The 24,815-nt window shown below is 46.0% G+C and overlaps 1 protein-coding gene across 1 annotated transcript in view; it reads right to left on the bottom strand.

The window, feature by feature from the left end:
- ERG (ETS transcription factor ERG) overlaps positions 1-24,430 on the bottom strand; it is a 110,767-nt gene extending 86,337 nt beyond the window's left edge. The window contains exon 1 of the mRNA XM_077765441.1: positions 24,312-24,430. Within this exon, the coding sequence (XP_077621567.1) occupies positions 24,312-24,329 (18 nt within the window). The 5' untranslated portion in view covers positions 24,330-24,430. The remainder of the gene's footprint in view (positions 1-24,311) is intronic.
- Positions 24,431-24,815: the final 385 nt, after the last annotated feature.

Below are 24,815 nucleotides of genomic sequence, written 5' to 3'. Positions count from 1 at the left end.
AGACGGGCAGAGCTAAGTTTGTCCGCCATGTCCCCCGGTCATGTGCTCACCTCTCCTGTGCCCCCTTTTCCAGGAGCCTCAGCAGGGCCCAAAGGAAATCAGTTTTGCAGCGCCATCTCCACACTTGAACGCAGCTCCTCGGGCCGGCCCTTAGCCCCTAGCCCCCCGGCCCCGGCGTGAGGCAGGCGGCTGCCTCGCCAGGTCGGGCTGCCCAGGACCTGCAGACCTGTCCACTTCCTTCTGGACTAGAGCTTTGAAGCATGGGGTGTTTTCCAAACACAGAATGCTCTACAGAAATAGACTTCAAAATGAAATGGAGGAAGTGTTCAGAAAGAGAGAAAGAAAGAAAGAAAGAAAGAAAGAAAGAAAGAAAGAAAGAAAGAAAGAAAGAAAGAAAGAAAAAACAAAAAGAGTCAGAGGCATGTCAAAAGCACACAGGATTCAACCTGGGAGAGGGAAGACATTTGCCAATGTCATGGCCAAAGCTGGAACCAGCCCCGCAACAAAACAAACAATAGGAGTACTGGATTATACCCCAAAGAACAAAATAAATATCCAAATCCCTACCCTGATGTGAACAAATAATGGAATTAAGTAAACAAACGGGGGACAAGACACAACTCTTCTTTCCAGAAAAATCCCAAGAAATAAATGTAGAAGGAAAGAGCGAAATAGAAAATCACCATATATCTAACAGAAGCCCATAGTCCAACCTGCTGTGGGCAAGATGTGCTGACAGGTGCTAAAATTAGCGGATAGTGTTTTAAGGAGAAACAGCGTATTTGAACACCCTCAAAGTATCGCCTTCAAAATATTTATGGATTACTGTTGTTATATTAATGTATGTCCACAAATCTTGACACTTCCCCTTCTGGGAAATGGAGCTCAATTCCACTCCCCCTTCTCCCGTGAGTGTGGGTTGCACTTAGTAACCAAATTCAGTTAACTGAAGTGAAAAGGAACAAGATATGGGTAGAGGAAAAGCAAGAACTTTCTGGTGGAGAAAATCGGCAAACACCACTGTGGCCAATGAGTCAGTTCAGCATCATGAGCAAGAGGGCACATCGTCATCACGTACAACCTGATCTGATCCAAGGAGATGGACACTTCACCCCTGAGGTGTTTTTTTCCTAAGTACCTACAACCTCTGCCGACCTGTGACAAACCCCAAATGAGGCGTGGTCTACACAATGCCTGCGTGGTGCCCTTCACAACCATCAAGGTGGTGAAAGACAAGGAAGAACATGAAACTGTCTCAGAGCAGAGGAAACTCATGCAAGGTGGGTACCCTGTTTCAGAAAAACGAGGTCAGTGGAACTCTGGAGAAATCTGGATAAAGTGTGTGGTTTATTTAAAAGGAGAAGGCAGCATTGCTTTCTATAAAGAATGAGTGGTAAATATCTTTGGCTCTGTTGGCTGTGTGGAATCCTTTGAAACTATAGTACAAAAGCGGTCAAAGATAACATGTAAGTCAATGGGTGTGGCTGTATTCCAATAAAGTTTTGTGTACAAAAAAAAAAAGCACTGATTAGACTTGGCCACTGGCTTGTGGACAGCAACTGTACTGATGTCAACTTGTCAGCTTTGACATAGGTACCCTGGTTGTGAAAGACATTCACACAAGGGGAAAATTAGGTACAGGGACGTCGGAACTCCCTGCACAGCCTTGACGACTCTTCTGTAAATATAAAGTTATTTTCTTAAAAAAAAGTTGTCAAAGTAGAAATAACAGGGAGGATTATGCGCCATTTTGGATGGTCTTTCTTCCCTCTCTAAATGTATTCAAGAACTGGTCATCTATATGGAGTCACATCCATGTTTTCTGTGTGTTCTGCACAGAATGAGAGAGAGCAGGCTCATCGTAGCACATGAACATGGGGAGAGATTGCAGGACGTGCCTCCTGAGAATGAGGGAGTCTCAGCCTCTGGATGGATCCCCAAAGGGGATTGACACAAGTGCCCTTGGACAGTGGTGGCCTCTGCTCATAAAAATGGCTGGACAGGTCCCACTGAAACCTACCTTGTGTGCCATTTCCAAAAGCCCAGAGTGGCAAAACCAATGTACCTCCCATCTTCTACTCCATGATGAACAGTGCTCGGCTGTAGCCAGAGGGGAGAGTGCCCAGGGCTAGAATTCCTATCTCTGCACGCCCACTTTTCTGTAATGGTAGCATGAAAACCATCCTACAGTCATGGAAACCCCTCCTCCAAGCATATCTGTGGCCCAGAGTCGAGTGTATAAAGCAAGCAGCATCACAGAGAAGTGACATTGCCACTGAGCCTTAGGGAAGGAGAAGAGTTTTGTGGGCACACACGAGCAGAGCAGTAAGAGTCCCAGTGCAGTGGAGGGTTGCAGGTGGTGGGTCACAGCGTGTCCCTAGGCTGAGGACTCCAATGGCCCCACGTGTGCACTGTTACACGTGATGTGGAGCTGGAAAAGGTTTTTGTGCAAGTGAGCGGCACACCACGCTTGGGTTTTGCAAAGGTGGCATCACGCCTGGAGATCGAGCCACAGAAGGGAGGTAACATGCCCATGAATCAAGAGCATGAGCTGGCCGGATCTGCAGCTGTCCACACCACAAGGCTCCAGAAGCGGGAGTGTGGCCAGGAGTGCGGCCATCTTGCTCTCTGTGAAGGGGCAGGAGAGTGGTGCCTGGAATGTCTTAGTGGGAAGGACTGAGGTCCTGACCCGGAAGCTTTAACTGCAGCCACTTTGGGAGACCTTTTTGAACCGGAAGCCTGAAACCCCCAGGAAGCTGAATCCTCTCCCTGTGGTGCAGGCCAGGCTGCTGGCCTTCAGTAGGGACGTGCCAATTGCTTCTCAAATGTACACTTGTGACCCAGATTCCATAGGTTAGGACACAACGCAGGCACTATATGGACACTCAACTGAGCCACCGAGAGCAGTTTCCTAAATCCCATTTTCCAGTCCCTCCAGCCCCATCTTGCTGTCAACCACACTCAGTCCAGGCAAACGAGAGCCCAATGAAATCGTTTATCTTCAAGCATAAACCCTTTCATTTGTCTTGTGCAGCTTTCCATTGTTCTTTGGGGTGTGGAGCCCTTTCTACTTTATATTAACATGATCTACATTCAATTCTCTATATAACATGGCTCTGTGTCTTTTTTCCTTTTGAAAAATACTTTAAATAAGATAACATATTTATTTTAGATACCGGCGAGTGGTGAAACAGGAATGATTCAACTTTAATCCTGCCTTGACGTATGGGAAACTGACTCAAATCTAGGAGGGTCAGAAATTAAGAAGCATTTACAAATACCCAGGAGGAAATATCCTTCACTCTGCAGGCGCAGAGGAAACAGTCTAGGTAGGAGGTTGTGGGGAAGACGGAGTTTGGGGATGCTGCCATTTTGTGAAAAGAAGTTGTGTTGGATTGTACAGAATAGATGCTATCTTGAAAGGTCGCTCGAGTCCTGCCTGTGTTCGGTGGGTGAGTTGGGAACTGAGCAGGGATGCATTTTAAAAACAGATGAGACAGAGAGAAAAGCAACATCAAAGAAGGAAGCTGGGAAAATGAGCCAAATGGCTTTTTCTCGGATGGCACCAGAGTGGGGTTAGGCTACGGAAGAAGGGCTAGAAGTCTACTCATGAGTAAATCTGTATTTAAGGAGTGTTTCCTTCCCATAAGCAGGGACACGTGGGAGCGCATTTCTCACCAATGTGTGAGTCACCAACGCAGTCACTGTGAGAGGCAAGCCCCATTGTTGCTGCTGGCATCCACTGACAAAAATGGTCACGCCTGAGAATTTCCTGTCACTTCTCCCAACCCCAGCGTCCTCAAAGCATTCATGATTATGTATTCCTTAGAAGGGTGTCTCTGGGAAATGGTGACTATCTCAAGGGAAAGCCCAGAAACGGGAAAGCATGTGTGGACAGAACCCACCGGGCGCCATCTTGCCAGGTGCTCAGACATCACGGAGTCTGCACGCGGGCTGAGCGCCTTCTTCTCTTCCCGCTGGGTCCCCAGGCAACACGATCAGTCGGAGGCCCGGGACGGATTCTGCACCAACAATTCCAGCTCTCATCTGGCCTCCCTCCTCCTCCTCCTCCTCCTCCTCCTCAGCTTTTCACCCTGAAAACCATGCGCGTCTTGCAGGTTTAAAGATGTCATCAAGCGGCGTGATGGCTCGGAGGACAGAGAAAACCCCTGCTCTTACAAGGGCCACAGAAAAACCAAGTGAGTCCTGCCTGTGTCAAAGGTGGTGACTGACCCTTCTTTTCCAAACAAAGAAATAGAGTGAGAGGGGCAGGGGTGGCGTGATGCGCAAAGTGGGTGAAGCAGGGTGGGAGGCACAGACTTCCAGTTATGGGGAAGTCATGGGGGTGAAAGGCACAGCACAGAGAACATGGTCAATGGTAGTTTAATAACACACATGGGGACATGGGGTAGCCTCACCTGTGGGGGCAGGGCAGGGCAGGGCAGGGAAGGGCAGGGAAGGGAAGGGCAGGGCAGGGAAGGGAAGGCAGAAAGTGAAATAGAAAACTTAGCTCCATCACTTTTATGTGGAGAAAATGTGGTACAGAGTCTAACTTGGGGCACCCGAGTGGCTCAGTCAGTTGAGCGTCCAACTCTTGATTTCAGCTCAGGTAACGATCTCACGGTTCACGGGATCGAGCCCCACATCAGGCTCTGTGCTGACAGTGTGGAGCCTGCTTGGGATTCTCTCTCTGTACCACTCCACTCACTCTCTCAAAATAAACTTTAAAAAATAAATAAAGATGTCTCTAACCAACAAAAATGTGTTTAGGCTTAATCACAACATGACCACACAGGGAAGGCTCCCTACTTGCTTGTGTGAACTCATGCATAGAAACTTCTTCTCTGCCAAGAAGGAGCTATTGCTGCACCCACTGTAAAGGTGGGGAAACTGAGCCTCTGCAAACTGACTAAGTTGCTTCGGGCATATTGCTAGGAAGCCCCAGCACTCTAACCGAGCTGCCTGATTCCAAAGGGGGGGAAGATCTAACTGCTGAGTGCACTGCACCAAATGGCCTGGGACTGAAACAGTGACAAAAGCATTTGGAAATATAGGAAATCGGAGCGTCCTCGAAACTAGCCCAGCCCCTAAAAAGAGGCAATGTCTAGGACATGGGATTGAAGAAGGGGAGGCAACCTAGCTAATATACATTCCTCTCCATGCCTTTAACTCTGGGACCTTGAAAAGGGGACCCCTTCTACTGGTACCCCACAGCCAAGCCATTCTCCAGTGTTTTCACACCTAACCAACCAGCACTGAGAGAGCCCTCTTTCAGGGAGGGGGTTCTTCTCTCTGCTGCCTCTGAGAAAAGAGGTCGCAAGAGGCCTCGACATCCACCAGCCACACAAACACGGTCACGGTTCTCAGACTCCCAAGCCTGTCGCTGCCTCAGGGCCTTTGCCCTCGCTGCTCCCCTCAGTGCACCGCACTCTTCCACCGGATATGCAACCCTAGGTCTCACATTTCCTTTCTGCCTTTGCCTGACAGCCCTCCCCAGTCACCTCATCTGCACTGGAGCCGTAGGACCTCCGCCACCCCGCGTGTTGCTGTGTGTCCGCCACACCTCTTACCTCCTGACGTGTTCTATCATCACCCTTCTATGATGTCCTACCAGTCTGCCACGCCCCCATCTCCACGGGATGGAGAGCCCTGCATGGGCCCATCTGTCCCGTCTCACATCCCCCCTGCGCTGATGGTCCCCATGGGAGTCCCACACATCATTAATGAATGAATGGATGAATGAATGAATGAATGAATGGAGTTGATTCCCACGTGCCAAATCCCAGAGGGCTACAACAGTACCATTCACCTGCCAGTGCCTGGAAGAATTTCTCTAGACAAACCAAAGAAATGAAGCTGCCCGTCATCAAATGGAGAAAAATCTGCCTACTGTCTCGAGCCAAACGTGGGTCGATGCGATCTCTAAAACAAAACGGAAGTCTGAAATGGGCATCGGGATTAAAGGAAAGGGGCTTCACCGTGGGTGCCCGCTAACACAAAGTTTCAGTGTGGACGCAGCGAACAGAACTCCCCACTGCGTGGGTGGGGGCCAGAAGAACGGCGATCTGATCACAGTACAGTTTTAAAAAAGAATCTCTGACGGGGAGCAAAGCCTAAGGAGTCACTACTCTGCAGATTAAGGGTCCTGGCCAGAAGGAGGCGGCCGCTTCTGACTCTGGCCTTTTCACAGCAGTGCTGCTGTAAGTGGCCCGATTGTCCCTACTGTTTATGAGCCGGAGCCTTCGTAACACCCCTGAAATGTGTTCTCCCAAAGATGTTCCCTGAGATAGGACAGCCCTCTGCATTGTTTCGCTGCATACTGCATTCATATTCCAGAGCAATCCGCCCTTCTTTTAACGGCTGATGACAGCTCCAATGGCTGGGCGAAAATCAGTTGAAGGAAAGGGAAGTCTTGTCGGAAATGAGATTAATCTTGTAACGAGTGTTCAGCTCTGATAACCCATCTGGGCACACAACTGCTTAAACCGGAGAGCAATTAACCTTCACCCGACAAGCTCTGTCCAACCGTTATAAACATTAAAGAGACAGAATCCTCCCCTCCTCCTTGTAGACTAAACAACCAGATTTGAATTCCATGTAAACGGCTTCTTTCTGCAGATGTGTTCTGATGACAAANTCTTCTGGCAACTCAGGTAACCTGGGCCAGCCCAGCGGGGGTCCTTGGCAGGAAAAGTCGCTCCGGGCAGTTTTAAATAAAATCACTAGCTTTAGGGAGTTGCACTGAGTTACTTTCACGCTGTCTGCTAACAGTAACAGGACTTGGGCAGTTTCTTTTTCTTTTGTCCAATAGGAGCTCCCACTGCCCTCAGTTCCTCGCTTCCAAGCATCTGCGGAGGTGAATGCATCTTGTGGTCTCAGAAGAGAGATTTTTTTTTTTTTTTTAATCTCTGAGAAGTTATTAGGTTTCATGGAGCTCAAGCCTGTGACCTTGCCTTGATCGGCATGTGCTGTAACCGACTGGGCCAACCCGGTGGGCCACGGAAAACACGCCCGGTGAAAAGAACTTTCACAACACTGAAGAGGAATCTCTGAGGTGACTTCGCTTACCACCCAGCCAATAGCTTTCTTGAGCATTCTTTTATGCTGAGCTGCTAGGCTGGGTTTATGGACATGCTATGAATAATAAATAAAGGATAAGGCCCCCGTAAAAACCAAAGTGGGTACATAATACACCCCACATAGCATTTGAGCAAGAATATGTAAGTACACGTACAAAGTAATATGAAGGGTAGATACTCTCCATAACTAGCGTGGCTGCCAGTGGTCCTTACCTCCGATCCTAAAAGAATGAAAAAATAATAATAACAAAAGTGAGAGGGCACCTGGGTGGCTCAGTCGGTGAAGCGTCAGACGTCGGCTCATGATCTCGAAGTTCATGAGTCCGAGCCCCACATCGGGCTCTCTGCCTCCCAGTCTCTGCCCCTCCCCTGCCTGCTCGCACTCTCTCTCTCTCTCTAAAATAAATACTTAAAACAAATAAATAATCAAAGGGAAAAAGTGGGAACATTCACTTGGCGTGCTCTAAACAAATTTCTCTCTCCCAGGGTCTCAATCCCATCTGCACGGAGGCCAAAGGCCACTCTCGGAATACTCCAGGCTAACGTTAGATCTCATCTTATCCTCGGACCCAGTTTCTTTTCCCAACGGGTAAGTGGTGGTATTCGAGGCCTCACGGTTATTTGCACACGGCTGCGTGTCCACGGTGGGTGTGTGTCACGCCGGCCTCCAGTAACAGAATGAGAGAGTGACATGGTAGAAGGCAAGCGACGTACGGGCAATATCACTGCAACGGGGACGTTCTCTCCTGGCCACAGCATCCTGTCTTCATGGCCCACAGCCACATGCTCCACGTGCCTTTTCCTGCCACTGCTTGGGAGGAGTCGTGAAGGACACCCAGTGGGACTGACCCCTGCCTCACAGGGCTTTACCCCACCTCTGTGCTTGCAGCTACGTGAGACACACACCGAGGATTCTGTGAGTCCAATTCTCCCAGTCACACTGGGAGCCTTCTGAGCCGGAGGCGAGGCAGAGACGGGCTGGCCAGCTTTTCATCCCAGGGGGACCACCGTGTGCACTCGAAGTGGACTAGGGCACAGGCCGACAACACAATGAGAGATCCTAACTGGCTCAGCGTTTAAATTTGCATGCCTTTGCCAAGAAAACCTTGCGCAGCCTTCGGCACCAGTGCTAAGATGAAGGGCAATTCTTTGTTTAGCGTCTGGTCCACCTCGGAAGTCATGACACCATCAGTTCATGCTTCTGGGCCCAAGTCCTCTGTCCGTGGCCCAGCAGATACAAAGCCAGGACACAGAAATGAAATCCTTGTGGCCGACATGATGCCAGTTTATGAGTTCAGTCTTAGGGCCATGGAGGTTCGACTTGGGGACTTTTGTGAAAAAAGCCACAGGAGTCAATTTTTTTTTTTTATACGATGCAAACAGCACACTCATCTATGAGTGTAGGCTGGGCTGACGGGAAGCGTGATTGGCTGCCTGTGTGGTCAATTCCCCACGTGACGCTGAGAAGTAATGTGGCTGCCCCGACCTTGGTGCGCTCTTGACATCCACCAAGTAACACTCCGAGATAAGGGAAAACCACAGCATCACACCCAGTATCTTGTGAAACCGAAACAGCGCAGGGCGAACGCCTGCCTTACAGTGATTTGTTAGTTTGATCATCACGCTGGATTTGATGGTGTGATGGTTGCCATTCACGCCACGGAACCATACATGCACATGCTTTTCGACAAAGCTAACTGCATTCACACGTTCCCAGGCAGTACTTACACACGAGCGTGATGCACGAGTCCAGCATCAGCGCTCAGTTGTGGGGGTTATCGAGGAGTGGCTTCCCTGCTCTTCCAAAGCCCAAGAGAAGTTGCTGACTTTAGACCTGCCTGTCTCCTTCCTGCCTGATGGTGGTCCCCACCCACGTCTACCAGGAAACCTCAGGATGTGAGCTTATTTGGAACTAGGGCCTCTGCAGATGTAATTAAGGCAAGGATTGGGGTAAAATCATACTAGGTCAGGGCAGACCCTCAATCCAACAAGAGCACCTCTATAAGGGACCAGAGAGGGGGATGTGAGGACAGAGGCGGAGTTCAGGTGATGAGGCTACAATCCAAGGAATGTAGGCAACAATCTGAAGCTCAGAGCCTCCAGAAGGAGCTGACCCTGCCTCCATCTTGGTTTTGGACATCTGGCCTCCCACATGGCAAGAGAATGAATTTCTGTTGTTTGAAGGTACCCACTTTGTGGTTTTTTGTTTTAGCAGACCTAGGAAATGAATACACTACCTGTGGATGCTGTTTTTTAACAAAATGTTTGCCATTTACGGGCATTCTATGGCCTACTATCTGCCTTCTAGTTAGCGCAATTTCCAAAAGTGCTTGAGTGTATGCCAAGAATTAGGTTAAATCCCTGGTTACGACAACCAGATAGCCTGAAGTTTCCAGAGTAATGCTAACTTTGCCAAACTTTCCATTCCAACTCCTTTGTCTGACAATGCTCTGATCTTGCTTGGGAGTCTTTCTGCTTATACCACTGGGGAAACAAATGTCTGGTTCACATTCTAATGAAAGTCATCATCATGCAAGGAGGTATCTCCACAAGTGTCTTTAACTCTCTCAAAATTTTATTTGTTCGCAAATAATGTTAGAAGTTAAAAAAACAGCCAACGGAAATTAAAATTTAATTTCGTTAGTCTTTTTTCCAACCAACATTTGCAGGCAAAGTAGTCCAATTATGATTGCTTCATGTATATTCTCTCTCCCCAACAAAATCTTCATTTTCTTAAGAATTCCTTTTCATTATTTTAGGAACAATTAAGAGTATACAGACCCAAAACCCAACAGGATTGAGAAACACTGGACCCCTAAGATGACCAATGTTTCATCTAACTTTTGGACTCCCAAATAAAAGTGTTTTTCTCCTTTTCCTTTGACTCCTTAACAATTAGAGTCTAGCTTTTTTTTTTTTCTAGGACAGGGACCAATTGAGATTTCTTTTATTCATATATACTTCCAAAGATGCACCCCACTCAGGGAAGAATTTCAATACACATTTGGTCATGTGTTTGTGTGTTCATTCATTTGGCCAACATCTATGAAGCAGCATTTCATGTACCAAGCACTGTGTGAGGTACAAGAGAAAGAACAATGAGCCAAATTTGTAAATCATCATCAATTTGTAAATCATCAAATCCAGCTCGCAGAAAACAAGAGTACCTTGGGTTTTCTGAAAGATCACATTTTCTTTGGCTTATGTATAATGCCTTAACCAGTAAGGCTCAGCACGTTAAATCATAAGTGTGCTAAACCCAAAATTCCAGTAAGGAATCCACTTTTATTTTCTGGCTTAGATATGTTGGTTGTTAATGGCTATTAAGGTTAATCATTATTAGAAAGCAGATTGTCTGGGGTGCCTGGGTGGCTCAGGCATGACCTGCAGCTCAGGTCATGATCCTGCAGTTTGTGGGTTCGAGCCCCATGTCGGCCTCTGTGCTGACAGTGTGGAACCTGGAGCCTGCTTCGGATTCTGTGCCTCCCTCTCTTCTCTGTCCCTCCCCGACTCTGTCTCTCTCTCAAAAATAAATAAACATTAAAAAAAAAAAAACAGATTGTCTTGCAATTGAATACAAAGGACTTAGGTATTTCTGAAAATGTTCTACCACATCATACCTATTGCAGATGTCATATGCAATAATTACAGTGGAATAAGAGCTGTCTGACTGCCCAGTGAATATGGAAGCCCTCAGTGAGGACGAGTACATGGGGTCCCAGCATGTGTTTTAAGAGATTAAGTTGCAGCTTCTCTGAAATTTCAAAGGAATGCTGCACTAACAAAACAAGGGAAACAAGTAGTGCCCATCGTAAATCATTAAACAAAACTCTTCAGTTCTTTGTGCCCAGAAAGTCTGTTTGCATCAGGGATTGTAACAGCTGAACACAGCCACGACTGGGTGCAAACCTTGGATGCAAAATACTGAAAAGTATTGCCCTTAGTGAAAGCGATAGGACTGCTTGGTTTTGTCTCATCCGGACAAGTGTCATATCACAGAGTGTAGGCTCCGAGAACCATATTTCTGCCTCTAGTTTTCAGGCAGAATGCGTCCCCCACCATGGCCCAGCACTAACACACACTTACCGGGCACAAGCTCACCAATGTTCCAATCACAGTTAGATTCTGGACAGAGCCCCACGTTCATCTCACCTTCCCATACATGGGCAGGTTCGTTAGGGTACACGTGCTCTGTCTAACATTAGGCATTGAAATGTGACATTCAGGGGCATTCAAGACATTGGTCCCAAGACATAGTAATAATTCTGTGTTCTGATCAAGAAGTACAACTTCCCTCGTAACCTCCAGGGGCAACTAACATGACGTTTTGCATATAATTAGAAGTCAATAACTGCTCATTGAATTAAATGAATGAATTCTCTAGGATGTGTCAGCAAGTACCACCTCACTACTTAATGCACTCATTCATGACTTTATCATCCAGGAGGGCTGTCAATCATTTATTGAATTAATAATAATAGAGGCCTGCCTCTTACTAGGCATGGTCATCACAAGTAAGAGATGACATGATGACATCCATATAGTAATGCATAGAATACTGAACTTCAACAAGCAGTGTTTTGAGAGTCTCTGGTCTTCAAGGAAGTTCCATAGATCTTTAATCATGGGCATTAACTGGCAATATGATAATTCAATTGTTGCCTCCTCTCTTCCTATACAGTATATACTGGTTATAGTAGCTGAGTCAAACTAGCACTTGACTTCTTCCAGTTTAGGGCCCCTCCAGAGACCAGCTATCACTCCTCATTGCAGGAATTCATTCATTCATTCATTCTCATTCATTCATTCATAGAAAAGGGTAGGGAGGTGACAGGAAGGAGAACCTTATCATCCTCCATCTTGGTTTTTCTTTGGATCCTTAAAATTACTGGTGTTCTGGTTCATGAGAATGCAGCTCAGTTCAGCTGCTAAAAAGCTGAAGTACCATGTTGCTTGAACCATCTAATGAAACCCTGGTGGTAACTCTATTATAGTGTGTCTAATATACTCAAAGAAATAGCATGAGAAAGAAGTGAATAATATTCATTTCATCTTTAGATGAAAGAGATCAAGATCTTTTAGGATAAATATCCAAAGCGTATTGGAGGATTCCTTCCAAAAGTTGAACACTGAAATAAACAAGAATCTATTACTTCAGAAAAAACAAATACAATAGGAGAGTAAATGAAATACTAGGAACGAGATGAGAGGGTGGGTAACCAAAGAGCTCATAACAGTGAACACTGTTTGCACACAGATGCACGTGACTATTCAACACATAAACTGCCAAGATGCAGACACTATAATCATTCATCTGTTCTACAGAGGAGCAGGTGGGGCACAGGGGGTAGAAGTCACTTGGCAGTGGAAGGTGCAGCAAGGACCTGCCCAAGCCAGTCTGATTCTTACCCATGATAAAAAACAGGGTCCTCAGGTTGGAATATAACCCTTAATCTCTAAAGGGGACCATGAAGAGTTCAGCCCTTACTCCTCTTTTCTTCTCCATTCTGGAAAAAAAGGAAGTGAGCAGAAAAGGACTCCTAAAAATAAAGTTAATTTCTCAAATGTTATTATGCTTATTTAAGGAATATATTCATGGGCCTGGGGAAAAAAAAAAAGACCAAAAAACCCGAAATGCACCATCTTCACAGGCCCTTCATGGTGCAATATCAATTACTTTAATTTCCTTTCCTAAATGTTTATTTTCTAAATCCTCCAACGACTGTTTTTAAAATGAGGGGAAAGAACAAAAGTTTTATTGTTGTTGTTGTTGCTATTGTTGTTGGAACGGTACGTTATTCAGTGGATATATTGAACCTGTGTCCACTTTGGGCTAAAGCAAAGCAAACAACGAGACAAAACACAGCCCTCGGGCACGCGGTGGTGATTCCCAGGGAGGACGGCGGTTGGGAAGCCACTGCATCTGGCATCCACGTCCAGTCTATGTGCTGAACAGCCCTGCACCAGCATCACACAACCGTGACTTCGGTGCCGCTGGGACCCATACAGACTCAAGAGATCATCTCAGAAAGAAGCAGGGTGGCAGAAGGCGGCATCTGGAAGGGGGCGTGTTGGGGGGCGCCTTGGGGAGCTTTACTAGAAGGTAACGGGGCTGCACAACACAGGTGCAGAAGAGGAAAGCAGCCCTCAACTCAAACAGAAGGTGCCCTAAGATTGTACGTTGTCTTCCAACAGGATGAGCGACAGGATATAAACAAATGAGTCTTGCAAAGAAACCATCTCTTGGGGCAATTTCATGTCAGCTCAACCTTAAATCTGCATACCCAGTGACTGCCAATAAAATCATGAGAGTATATTCATGTCTGAGCATCTTCCTGAGACGGGAGTATAGCTCACCAGGTATACTGGCAGCTTCTCAGGGTCAAGTCTTGCCTGCTTCCCCACCTGGTGGTCGTCGACAGCCATGGAGTAGGTCCTGGGGGAGGTGGGGAGGAGCCCCCCAGACACTGTGCTCTTGTCATTGCAAAGTGAAGTTCCCAGACACTTTTGGATCATCAAAGGAGGAACTTTACACCCTATGATGTGACCTGACGACTAAGGGCAGCTGGGCTCTCTGATTGTTTTTGGGACCCGTAGGAGATGGGAGGCGAAGGTTTCCGTGTTTGGAGCATGTAAACATCACTCTTTGGAGCTGTGCCTGTGCTTCAGTTGAGTGGCTTTCAGGTGCTATTTATTTTGTTTGGTTTATTGTTAAGTGTTACTGTGTGTTGACTTGGTATATTATTTTCCCCTGCAAAGGGGCCAGTCAGTAAGGGCGCATCCTGGAGATGGATAATTGATGATTCCCTATTGTTCAGTGTGTGTGTGTGTTGTGGTTTTATGTACTTTGGTTCAAAGGACCTAAACAATGCATTCACTGGGACTTAACAACCGGTGTAAAATCAGCCCAGGGAACAACTTGTGCACTGAGATTTTTGTACCCAAATCTGGCACTTTCTGCTCGCCTGAAGAAAGCAAAATCCACAATGACCTTTACTCTAAATAACCACGGTGGGGGGGGGGAACCTTCAATGGAATCTCAGAGAGGCTCGTTTTCCACCAACTACAAAGGCAGCCTCACGCATGGGTCACCGTGACTCACAGGAGACAGAGGTGCCCACACGATGCATGTCTTACTCACAGACATGTTTACCTGGTGACACTCATCTCCACCCGCAAAAACACGCAGACGAGAGCGAGAATGAGAACGAAGCACTCAAACCAGTCCTTTGGAACCACTGGATTTTCAACTGCTTCAAGCCTGAGAATTCTGCCAGAAAGTCTGTAGCAACAGGTTTATTCCCCCTGGAGGGGAGAGAGTGGGTAACGAACTGCACACAGGCACTGGGGAAGCCTCCCCTGGGAGCCTTCCTGCCATCGGTGCGCCTCTGGCCAGGCTGGCTATCTGTGTAGGAAGTGAATGCAGGAAGTATCTGTCTACAAACCCTTTATCCTCAAGGTAATTGCTGCTGCAGCATTTTACTGTTTACCAAAGCAGTAAACATGGGATCTAAAAAAAGATGTTTTCCACCTCCGAAGGACTGGGCTTAAAAAACATATAGGCACACTTTTTCATAACCGGCTTCATATCAAAGCCGTTTGCAGTGGGATTGTGTTTCCAAGAGAAGTGGGTCCGTGGGAAGAGCTTTTTAAGTAGGACAGGAGGTGCTCCGTCGGGGTGCCCAAGTGACAAACCATGGGCTCTCTTCCCCCGGATGGTTCTGTGGCAAAACAAATCTTATTTAGCTTAATGCGGGCTTAACAGAGTTCGTGGTTTCTGGCTCCAAAGGTAAAGTCACCAAGACAAACCACGTTAACTCAAATTGGCGGGTGGATAATGCTCAAGTCAGAGAATTCACAGCGTCACGCGTGTTTGACCTTGGACGATATTCTTCTTTTACATGTGGCCATAAACACACTTCTAACTCAAAGAGTTCCCATAAGGGGAAGTAAAGCAGACGTATGGAGACTGGTTTGGGTGACATTGACCTGGCCGGTCTCCCCTGTATGGCTTTATCCCAGATGGAAGGCCCCATCCCTGACCCCCAGGAGGATGCAGGCTGTCGAGAATGTGGAAGGAAGCAGATTCCAGAGGAACCTCTGAGTGTTCGCGAGGGTCCAAAGGGTCCTCCTCCTCATTGCTGTTGTCTGTCCTGTGTTTGAATTTTTTTTTAATGTTTTATTTATTTTTGAGAGAGAGAGAGACAGCGTGAGCAGGGGAGGGTCAGAGAGAGAGGGAGACAGAATCTGAAACAGGCTCCAGGTTCTGAGCTGTCAGCACAGAGCCCGATGCGGGGCCCAAACCCACGAGCCGCGAGATGATGACCTGAGCCGAAGTCAGATGCCCAACCAACTGGGCCACCCAGGCGCCCCGTCTGTCCTGTGTTTGAACCTTCCTGGTGGGTGGCTAGCTAGTGCAAAGAGGGAGAAGGAGGAGGGAAGGAAGGTGAAGGTGAGAAGAATAGAGAGAACCAGGGAGCGACAGGGCCCCGAACGTCTTCTCAAGGAAGGGCCATGCACAAACTCAGCTGCAAGCACCCCCTCCCCCAGTAAATCTGGAAATGACCTCCAGTGCAGATAAAGTGCTAAGATTAATGGAGAAGTCACTGCCTGTAAGGGTTTTTACTTCATCACAGAGGAAGAAGAACACGTTGGAGGAAAATTGGCTACTTGAGGGGGAAAAAAAAAACACAACCGAATTCACAAACTGTTGTTATAACTGAAAAGAGAAAAAATAAAAAGCTTTTGTGGATTTCCTGACTTTGGTCGTAGAAGAAAAATTTATGTGACTCGAGTGAATAGTAAAATTAGCTAACATTTATGAAGTACTCTGTAGGCACTCAATTGCTTTCAGTCAAACTCAGCAGAACCTCAGGAGGTAGGAACTCTAGTTAGACCCCCTCCACAGATGGGAAAACCCAGATTTCGTAAGTGAGGTGAGTACTTGTCCAGGGTGAAGGGCTGGGAAGGCTATTCCCAGTTTCCCAAGGAGGTGGCGGTAAGAACAGCAGAGGTGAATTCACCTGCTGGTTCCCATGGCATCAACTAAGACACGAGCCGCCATGTTCCAGGCCAACCCTTTCCTCTGCCTCCTCCCTTCCCCTGCAAGCGCGATAAGACCCATGCTTTCCCCACAGAGGCTATTTTAAGGATGCTGTGAAGACCCAGAGTGTATCAGTGCCTCCCCGGGGCCAAGATAAACGTAGGCTGTGCTTGCTCTAACCTTCAGGCTTCGGTCCACCTTTGGAACATCAAGTAACACACACATACAATGCAGATCCCAGAAACACTTCGCAATATTAAACCATGCACACTTTTTTTTTTTTTTAACTTGGAGCAACGTCTTGGGAAATCTACCTCAAATTGAGACACAAACTAATTGTGTTGACAAACCCCAAAGTGTTGTTTCAACCATTTCCTCTTCCTCAAAGGTGAGTATCACATGCAGACGGGTCAGTTGAAAACATGAAATTCAGTAAGACCCAGTGGGACGCAGAGGACAATAAACTTGCCACCGGCTGACGATCTGAATTAATGGCCTTGGGGAATGTGGATATGAGGATCAGGGGATTTCTGTCTTCCGTACAGGCTCTGTGTCAATACACGAAAAAATATATCAATTTGCTGTTCTGTGATTGCATAAAGGGAAGAGACTTGATCAATCATCAAGGTGGAATGATTTAAAGGCAACCCTGTTAAATTCAAGAGTGCGGGTTGTATGCAGGATAAGTTATAAATGTTCTTTACTATTTTGTCCAGAATTTGACACACATTGTCTTGAACAAAAGCATTGGAAGTAACAGCCCTGACATTTGTGTTATGAATGAATTATGATGTGTTTCTTTTTAATTTTTTTAAAAATTGTAATGTTTTATTTATTTCTGAGAGAGAGAGACAGCATGAGCAGGAGAGGTGTCAGAGAGAGAGGGAGTCACAGAATCTGAAGCAGCTTCAGGCTCTGAGCTAGCAGTCAGCACAGAGCCTGACGCGGGGCTCGAACCCACGAACTGTGAGATCATGACCTGAGCCGAAGTCGGACGCTTAACCGACTGAGCCACCCAGGTGCCCCTGATGTGGTTTTAAAAATAAGTAATTTTGCTTGGCCTTGGCCAAGCTTTGCTCCACGCCTCCGTACTTATCTGTGCACAACAGCGATTACCGTTCTTCCCAGAGTTTAATCCCATGAGCACCCCCGCTGAAAGACTTGTAAGGGCCTGATGGAAAACGGAGCTGCAAGTTGATTAGCAATGCCAAGGCGAGAGCAAGGAAGTTGATACTTGGGATGAGGAAACTTAAATCAGCAGCTGATCTGGAATCTGTAACTGCTGCTGCCCCTTGGATATTGCCAAATATGGAAAGAATTCTTGTCACCAAGCACACACAGATGGGTGCTGGAGTTTAAGCTCTCGAACTTTCTGGCATATTACCTTGATTAGTCACCAAGGGTAGAATAATTGCTGCCAATGGGGTTTTTCACACAAGAGGAGTAACGAAATTAGGCGGTTATATATAACAAATTTCATTATTCCGTTATTTAATGTATCACTAGGTCATTTGATACATCATTTTTCTGAATAGTCATTTAGTATCTCAGGCTTGGGCAAAGAAGAGGGAGAGAGCATACGATGATAAATTGAGGGGAGACAAATGGATGTGTGTTACTTGAGCAAGTTTCTTGGCCTCTCAAATCCTTTATCCTCGTGTGGACAAAAACCAAGTGGAATGAGTATCACACAAGATAATGTGAGCACCCAGCAGAGAGCCCAGCCCTTAGGCAGTTACAAGGATGATGTTAATTCAGATTATGAACTCAAGACATAACAGCTACCTCTTCAAAAACGTGTCCCTCTGCTCTTTTAAACATCGATTTAATTCCAGTTACCTAAGTTTTCCTCAACTAGAGAAATACCACTAAAGAGCTATGACTGCTGTTTAAAATCTACAATAATGATTCATTACTCTGACGCCTTAATTTTCTCCTTCTGACCTCAAAGGATTTTCATGAAAAATAAATGGACAGATATTTATCGAACGCCTACACTCCACCAGTCTCTGTCAAGGACACAAAAGAGATGGACAGATGGTCACTAAGAAGGAGTTGTGAGGCTTACGTGGCTGCACACGTGACGTGGTCACAGAGTGTTTGCGCCCACAGAGTGGGGAGAACATGCTGACAGGAGACAATGAAGTGGAAAGGAAAGGACAGAATGAGGAATGATCTTAAACTTTAGAAAACATGCCCCAGCCAAGCTCAATAAGCAGAATGTGTGGGAAATAAGTTTGATCAAACAGGATGAAGGCATGAATAAGAAACAGATCCAGAGGTCATAGTGGCCACTACTTGAAATGGGTTCATGGCAAAAAAAAAAAAAGAAAAAGAAAAAGAATGAAATATGAAATATTATAATTAAGGACACACAAATAACAATGAGATTCTAGTGTTGCCTGTCAGAATAGCAAAGATTCGAAGACTAAAATAGACAGAATTGTACTGAGTGCTTCAAACTGGCCTCATCTATGTCTAGAGGTGGGAAGTGGTATAATCCTTCTGAAGAGTAAAGGGGCAAGTTTTTTATAACTGACAAACATCTTATTTTTAAGTGTTTATTTTTGAGAGAGAGACAGACAGACAGACAGAGACAGAGTAAGAGCAAGAGAAGGTCAGAGAGAGGGAGACACAGAATCCCAAGCAGGCTCCAGGCTCTGAGCTGTCAGCACAGAGCCTGACACGGGGCTCGAGCCCATGAGCTGTGAGATCATGACCTGAGCCGAAGTTGGGTGCTCAACGACTGAGCCACCCAGGCGCTCCAACTGACAAATATTTTAACTTGGCAGAGACTTTAAAAATATGTACGCTCCTTGCCCTAATAGTTCCTTTTATAACAGTTTCTTTTGTGAATAAACAGTTCCTTTATTCACGCCAATACCAATAACGTGAATTTAAGAGAGAGAGAGAACATATTGCAAAGCACGTAGTGAAAAATGGAAAGCAATGTTCTTTTCCGTAACAGGCTATTGGCTATATCAATTGTAACACTTATTTTAGATGACATCTGATTAAGCCTAAAACTTCTGCTTCTTGAGAATGTTTAGTGACATGGGGGGAAATCAGAACAGGACAGAGAAGAACACAGGGTAAGAAGAGCCACCAAATGTTGGCAATTTTCTCTGGCTGGTTGAGATCAGGATCAGGATCAAGAGCAACTTCTATTGACTTCGTAACGCTTTTTTTTTTTTTTCATTTTCTCTACAGTGAGTAGGTTTTATTACTAAAATTTGTGCGAGACGACAAGATGAAGTTTTCAAAATTAACGAGAGAACAGAAGAGGGAAGGTGCGGCAATAGTCCCCTCCTTGCCTGAAGCAGGGGCGAGATGTGGCCAGGCCTTTGCTGTCCTTCAGCGAAGCAGCAAACGGCCTCCACCCTCAGAGCAGAACCAAACCAACCCTCCGAGCAGCCGCACCTAGAGTGACCTCCTGCTGCATCCCCCCCCCAGCCTGTGTGTTTGGTACCTTCCCTGCTGGACCCTAGCCCTCCAAGCCCTCCTCCTCCTGCCCTCTCCTGGCTCCCTGACTCCCAGACCCAGGCACCACCTGCCCTACGTGGACGACCTCAGGACTGATGAGTAGAATCAATCCTGTTCTTTCTGAAAGCATTGGAACAGGGATGGTGCAGCTCTGGGCTTCAAAACTGAAGCAGGATAAAGGGAAAGAGAGAGAGAATTCAAAGCAGGGCCAGAAAGACCCTAGGTTAGATCCATTTGGATCGTCTGATGGCACCTGCCTTTTATTGAGCACATACTAGAGGCTCTATATTCATACCAGCACAAGACAGGGTAGCCATTATAATCCCATTTCGCAGGTGGGGAAACTGAGACCTGACAGCTTAAGTTCCTTCTGAAGGTCACATGACTCGTCAGGATCCAAATTCAGGTGTGTCTGTAGCCAACCTGATACAAGGAATGAACTCTCAGGGGCCAAGTGACAGAGCCCAGGGCCAAGAACAGCTATCCTCCATCCTGTTGGGACAGAAGGAGCAGGTGGGTCCTGTGGTTTGAGGTGTTCCCTGGCCCTAAAGGGAAGATCTGCCAAAGCCAAGAGTGCTGTCTAGAAAATACTAGAAGGACCTGAAGACTGTCTCTGTTAGACACTCTTGTCGGAAGATCTTAGACGGCAGAGAAACTTGCACAGTCCTGGCTTTCCCACACCTGCTGGTTGGGTGAGTCTGCATCAGCCACTAAATCAACGCATCTGCCAAGTTACTGGGATGCCAAGGTGGAATTTTCTGCCTTGGGTCAACACCTCTACAGAGGGAATCTTATCCTAAGTTCTAAACACAGAAGTAAGATCTCCTGAAGGCATCAGCAATGGTGGTTTAATTTATTTTGTTTTTATGTGTGCTTTTTCAAGAGCTCTAAACAAGTGTACATATGTGTGTCTTTGCTGGATGTTTTAAAAAAATAAAGGCCTATTTTGCAAAATAATAATAATAATGAAATAATCATTTGAAAGAAAATGTCGATAATTAAGAAATGATTCTGGCTTCCAGAATATTCTCTGAGAGCACTGTGGTCCTCGGTCAGCATATTTAATGGGAAAGAATCCAAAAATTTCATTGTTCCCTGTTCTCCTTTCCATTGTTACTGATCCAGGGTGCTGAGTGGACACAGGTGTGGGCTCAGACTCGGATTGTTAGGGAGACTGGTGCTCCATCCGGGGCTGGGGGGCGGACTGCATGAGAGAGCTGCTCACAAATGCAAATGGCAAGTCCCTTTAAGGCAGTAGCCTGTACTTGCACTTTTAGGCAAGGACAGATGATCAGGGCCCCTGCTCCGGGGACATGACATTTACATAGCGGGACAGCAGCATTTTACATTTTACATTCCTTTCACGGCCTGAATCCCTCCCACCACCCAAGTAATAAGGGATGAACCAAGTCTCATTCTGCACAAGCCAATGGGCCAATGAAAACTCACATACCTAGAGCCATTCAACTCATTAATCATATGCAACCAAACCCTAGGAGATGAACCTTCCTCCTATAACCCCGAGCTTTTTACTAACGTTTCCTTCACGCATGACGGCAAATATTCAGAGTGCCTGCTATGTGCAGAGCATGAAACATATAAAATAAGCAGGATGTTTTTAAATTAACACCATGTTTCAATCATCATCTAACCCTCCAACCTCTGTTAAATCAAAGTAACTTCTTTAAACAACTAATTGAAACAGTGATGCATCTCCCTCATCAAGCCTTGTAACTTTCCACATCCTGTCTGTTTCTAAGATGCTTTGCATCGGCCCTGCTCTCTCCTTGACCCTCAAGTGTCAGACCTCCGTGATAATGGAAAATCCCCACGTTCCCACTGTGATCACTGAGGATCTTGGAACTCTAGGATCAGGGATTGCAACATGGGGTTTGTGGCCTCCCCAGGAGTCCAAGAGTTGAATTGTACTTGGATAGAATTAGCTTCTGTTGTCATCCTAAGTGTCCCTTTCGAGGCATTTAGAAGCATTTATCCTAGAAGGGGCTGCGGGCTTTCATTAGACTCGCAAGTGACCCAGGGCACACTGTAAGGACCAGGGAAGTCTTTGGGAGGTTGGATTAAAAATCCTAACCAAAGCACAACCCAGGTCTGAGGTTTAACAACCGGCTCCTTGGAGTCTTGAAGCAACACCGCGCTGTTCCGTGGGGACCTGGGGAAACAGGCTGTTAACGCCTTGCTGCTAGCACTGTCATATGGTGCAAAAAGTAAAAAGCAGATGGGAAAACTGAAACTGAACCATGAATTATCTGTGGGGACATCATCTTTGATGCTTACATGTTTTTATGAGACCTCTTAGAATCTGATCTTAAAATCCATGGACACTTAGAGACAAACAGGAACTCTCAGGTAAGCTCCAAAAATTCCTTTACTTCTTCCAATGCAAACTTTTTGTTCCCAGTTGCAAACACCAGGGGAAAATATAGCGAGAATCACAAAGCCGGGAGAAATACATTTAGCTTTTCATACTGCCTCGCAAGGTCTTATACATATTAACACCAAATAAACAAACAAACAAACAAACAAAGCTCACTCCAACGGGGAGTACCAAATTCAGTGCATCTGATGCTTAATCGACTGATTTATTTACTGAAACGACAACAACAAAAAACAGTGCGTTTGAGACCAGAAATTGCTGTATGACAGGCTGTTTCCTAATTCCAACGGACAGCCGTAATTTTCCTTACGCTAATTTCGGTTTTGCACTCACATAATTAAAACTGCCGTCAACAGAGTCAGGCCGCCTTTTTCCACTCTATAAACAAGTCTGTAAAATCGTCGCATTACTTTGCCCAGGAAGCCCAACAGAACTAGTCTTAAAGGAAGTTCCCTATAAAGAGGGGCTATTTTATTTGGACAGAGGATTAAAAAGAATCCCCTTGAGGTCATTTTAAAGCTCACCTGAGATAATACACAAGATACAAACAAGGCAGTGCCGTCAAACGTGAAAGCGAGCAAGAGTATCCAGACAAGTATAAACTGCCACCCAAAATTTATTCTAGAAGTCATGAAACATCCAAGTTTCAAAATACCTTCATATCCTCAGACGAGTATACTTTAAATTAAACAGTATAACACATCTGTGTTTTGCAAAACATACCCCACAGTCTAAAGGATGGTCTGTTATTTCAATGTCCTTCCATACACTGATTTTTTTGGGAACACATATAATTGGATCAAGCTCTTCAAAATTTACAGAGTATTTGATTTAAATTGTTATGAAATATGGACATAATTAAGAGAGAAAATACAAATGAAAAGGGTAGCATTTTGGATTATGCAATCAAATAATTTCTGCTCAAATAGTTGAAAGGGGCACATCAAACCTTCAATTTTAAAATTCTTTTCTATGATAGTGTCAGCAGACTTGGATCCTTGAAGCCAGAGAAAGGAAAACCTCTGTAAGGTTAGTCTTTGATATGTGATTTTTTTTTTTAACATACATTATTGAGAATTCCTGGAAACAGCAAACATCCTTTGAAGAGTGAAAACTGAACAAAACTTCTGAGACACACTACCTAGGGTGAGTATTAATCATAACCTCTAATGCAAACATTTCAGATACTGAACCAAGGAAGATTTCTGAAAATGCCTTGGCTCAATTCTGGGCAAACTTCCGTAGTCGTGAGCTTTCACATTAACCAAAACCCTTGATGAAAACACAGCTGAACACTTCCCACCTACAGGCAGCAAAACTAAAGACACACAACAAATAAAGCTTTGCTTTCCTTCCCTTCGGTAGGTGTTTGCTGCTGAGTTTTCTCATTTTTACCAATGTCACCAAGGCGGGAGGGCCTTGAAAATATTTCAACAGATCACCACTTCATAGCCCCCATTCTACTGCCCAACACTCGCCACTAAACTGGCTTCACTGAAAGTAATTAGGCCGCGTTTAGATTCCCGTCTGAATGGATTCACCTCCCCATTAATTTCTATACACGATCTACTGGAGACATTGGCACGAAAAACACAGCAGACCACGTACCCCAGAGCAAAGAGAATCAACCGATAGGCTGCCGCTCTCCCATTCCCACAGACCAACTGTGACGGTCAAGAACGTTTACTCACAGCGCGTAGAGGAGTATTTTTATTAAAGGTAAATATATAACTGAACAAACCGATTACCACCGTTTGAGTTATGAGAACGCTCCGTTCTCAGCACGAAGGATCCAAAGAGCAAGTCAACATTTTCGTGTCTCATGACCAACCACCACTCGCCCGGCACCTCTTCCTCGCCACGGGGGCTGGCTAGCAACCCCAATGCTCAAGGAGTCTTTCAGAGCATCCAGAAGTCCATTTACAAGCCCATCTTTTTTCTCTGACCCTTCCCTCCAACCTCTCCGAGTCCATCGCCTTCCAGCAGATACACATCCACGCACCGCTAGGGATAGTTAAAGAACACGAAAATTCAGACGCGCTCCGAAAAGCCTTCGCGAAAGTCATCCACGGCCCTCAACAGTGAATTTAGAAACCCCAATTTTTTTCCGAGTTTGAAGTTTTTAAGCCTTGCGGATGGTTGGAGTAGGAAAAAGGAAATTTACTAGGCAGTGCAGAGGAAATCTTGTTGTCCTCTATTGTGGCTCTGGGGGGTGTTGCCCAATCCGGACTTATCTGCCTTGATAAAGGAAACCAAAGAAAAGAGTAACGAGCACAAGATTTTGTCAAACGAAAAGGAACCCTCTCCTTACCTTAATAGTGCTGGCCATAATGCAATCAAGTTTATTGATCGTTAATAAATGTTAATAATAATTATTGCTTCTCTCTGACCAGAAAGTAGTTTTGATGAGGTTGTTTAGAGCGGATGAGATCGTGCTAAGTCTGGGAAATGAAGTCAGCCAATGGCAGGAAGACGTTTCTATTGGCCCTGGCCGCCGGGCCCGGAGAAACAGGATATTTGGGAGTGGAGAGATAAGGCACCCTGAAAACAATGTTGTTTTTCTTGATGATATGCAGCCAAGAGATTTTTTTTTTAATTAAAAAAAAAAAAAGGCATCAATTGCCGGGACAGAGACCACCACAGCAGGTGTGACTTGGTGTGCGGCGTATGGCACGCCGCGCACAGGCAGGATGCAGATGTGACGGGACTCCGCGTGGCTTCGCACGTGCTGTGAGCCCTTGGGCACGGGGCATGCGGGGCCCCCTGAAGCTGGGTGCCAGGCCTCCTGGGCCCCCGCCTCCCTGGCCCTGCCGCA

Source organism: Crocuta crocuta, unplaced genomic scaffold (genome assembly GCF_008692635.1).
Source record: "Crocuta crocuta isolate KB4526 unplaced genomic scaffold, BGI_CrCroc_1.0 scaffold84, whole genome shotgun sequence".
NCBI classification, from domain to species: Eukaryota; Metazoa; Chordata; class Mammalia; order Carnivora; family Hyaenidae; genus Crocuta; species Crocuta crocuta.
The sequence above is the reverse complement of the archived record's forward strand: the minus strand, read 5'-3'. Positions and strand labels throughout refer to the sequence as shown.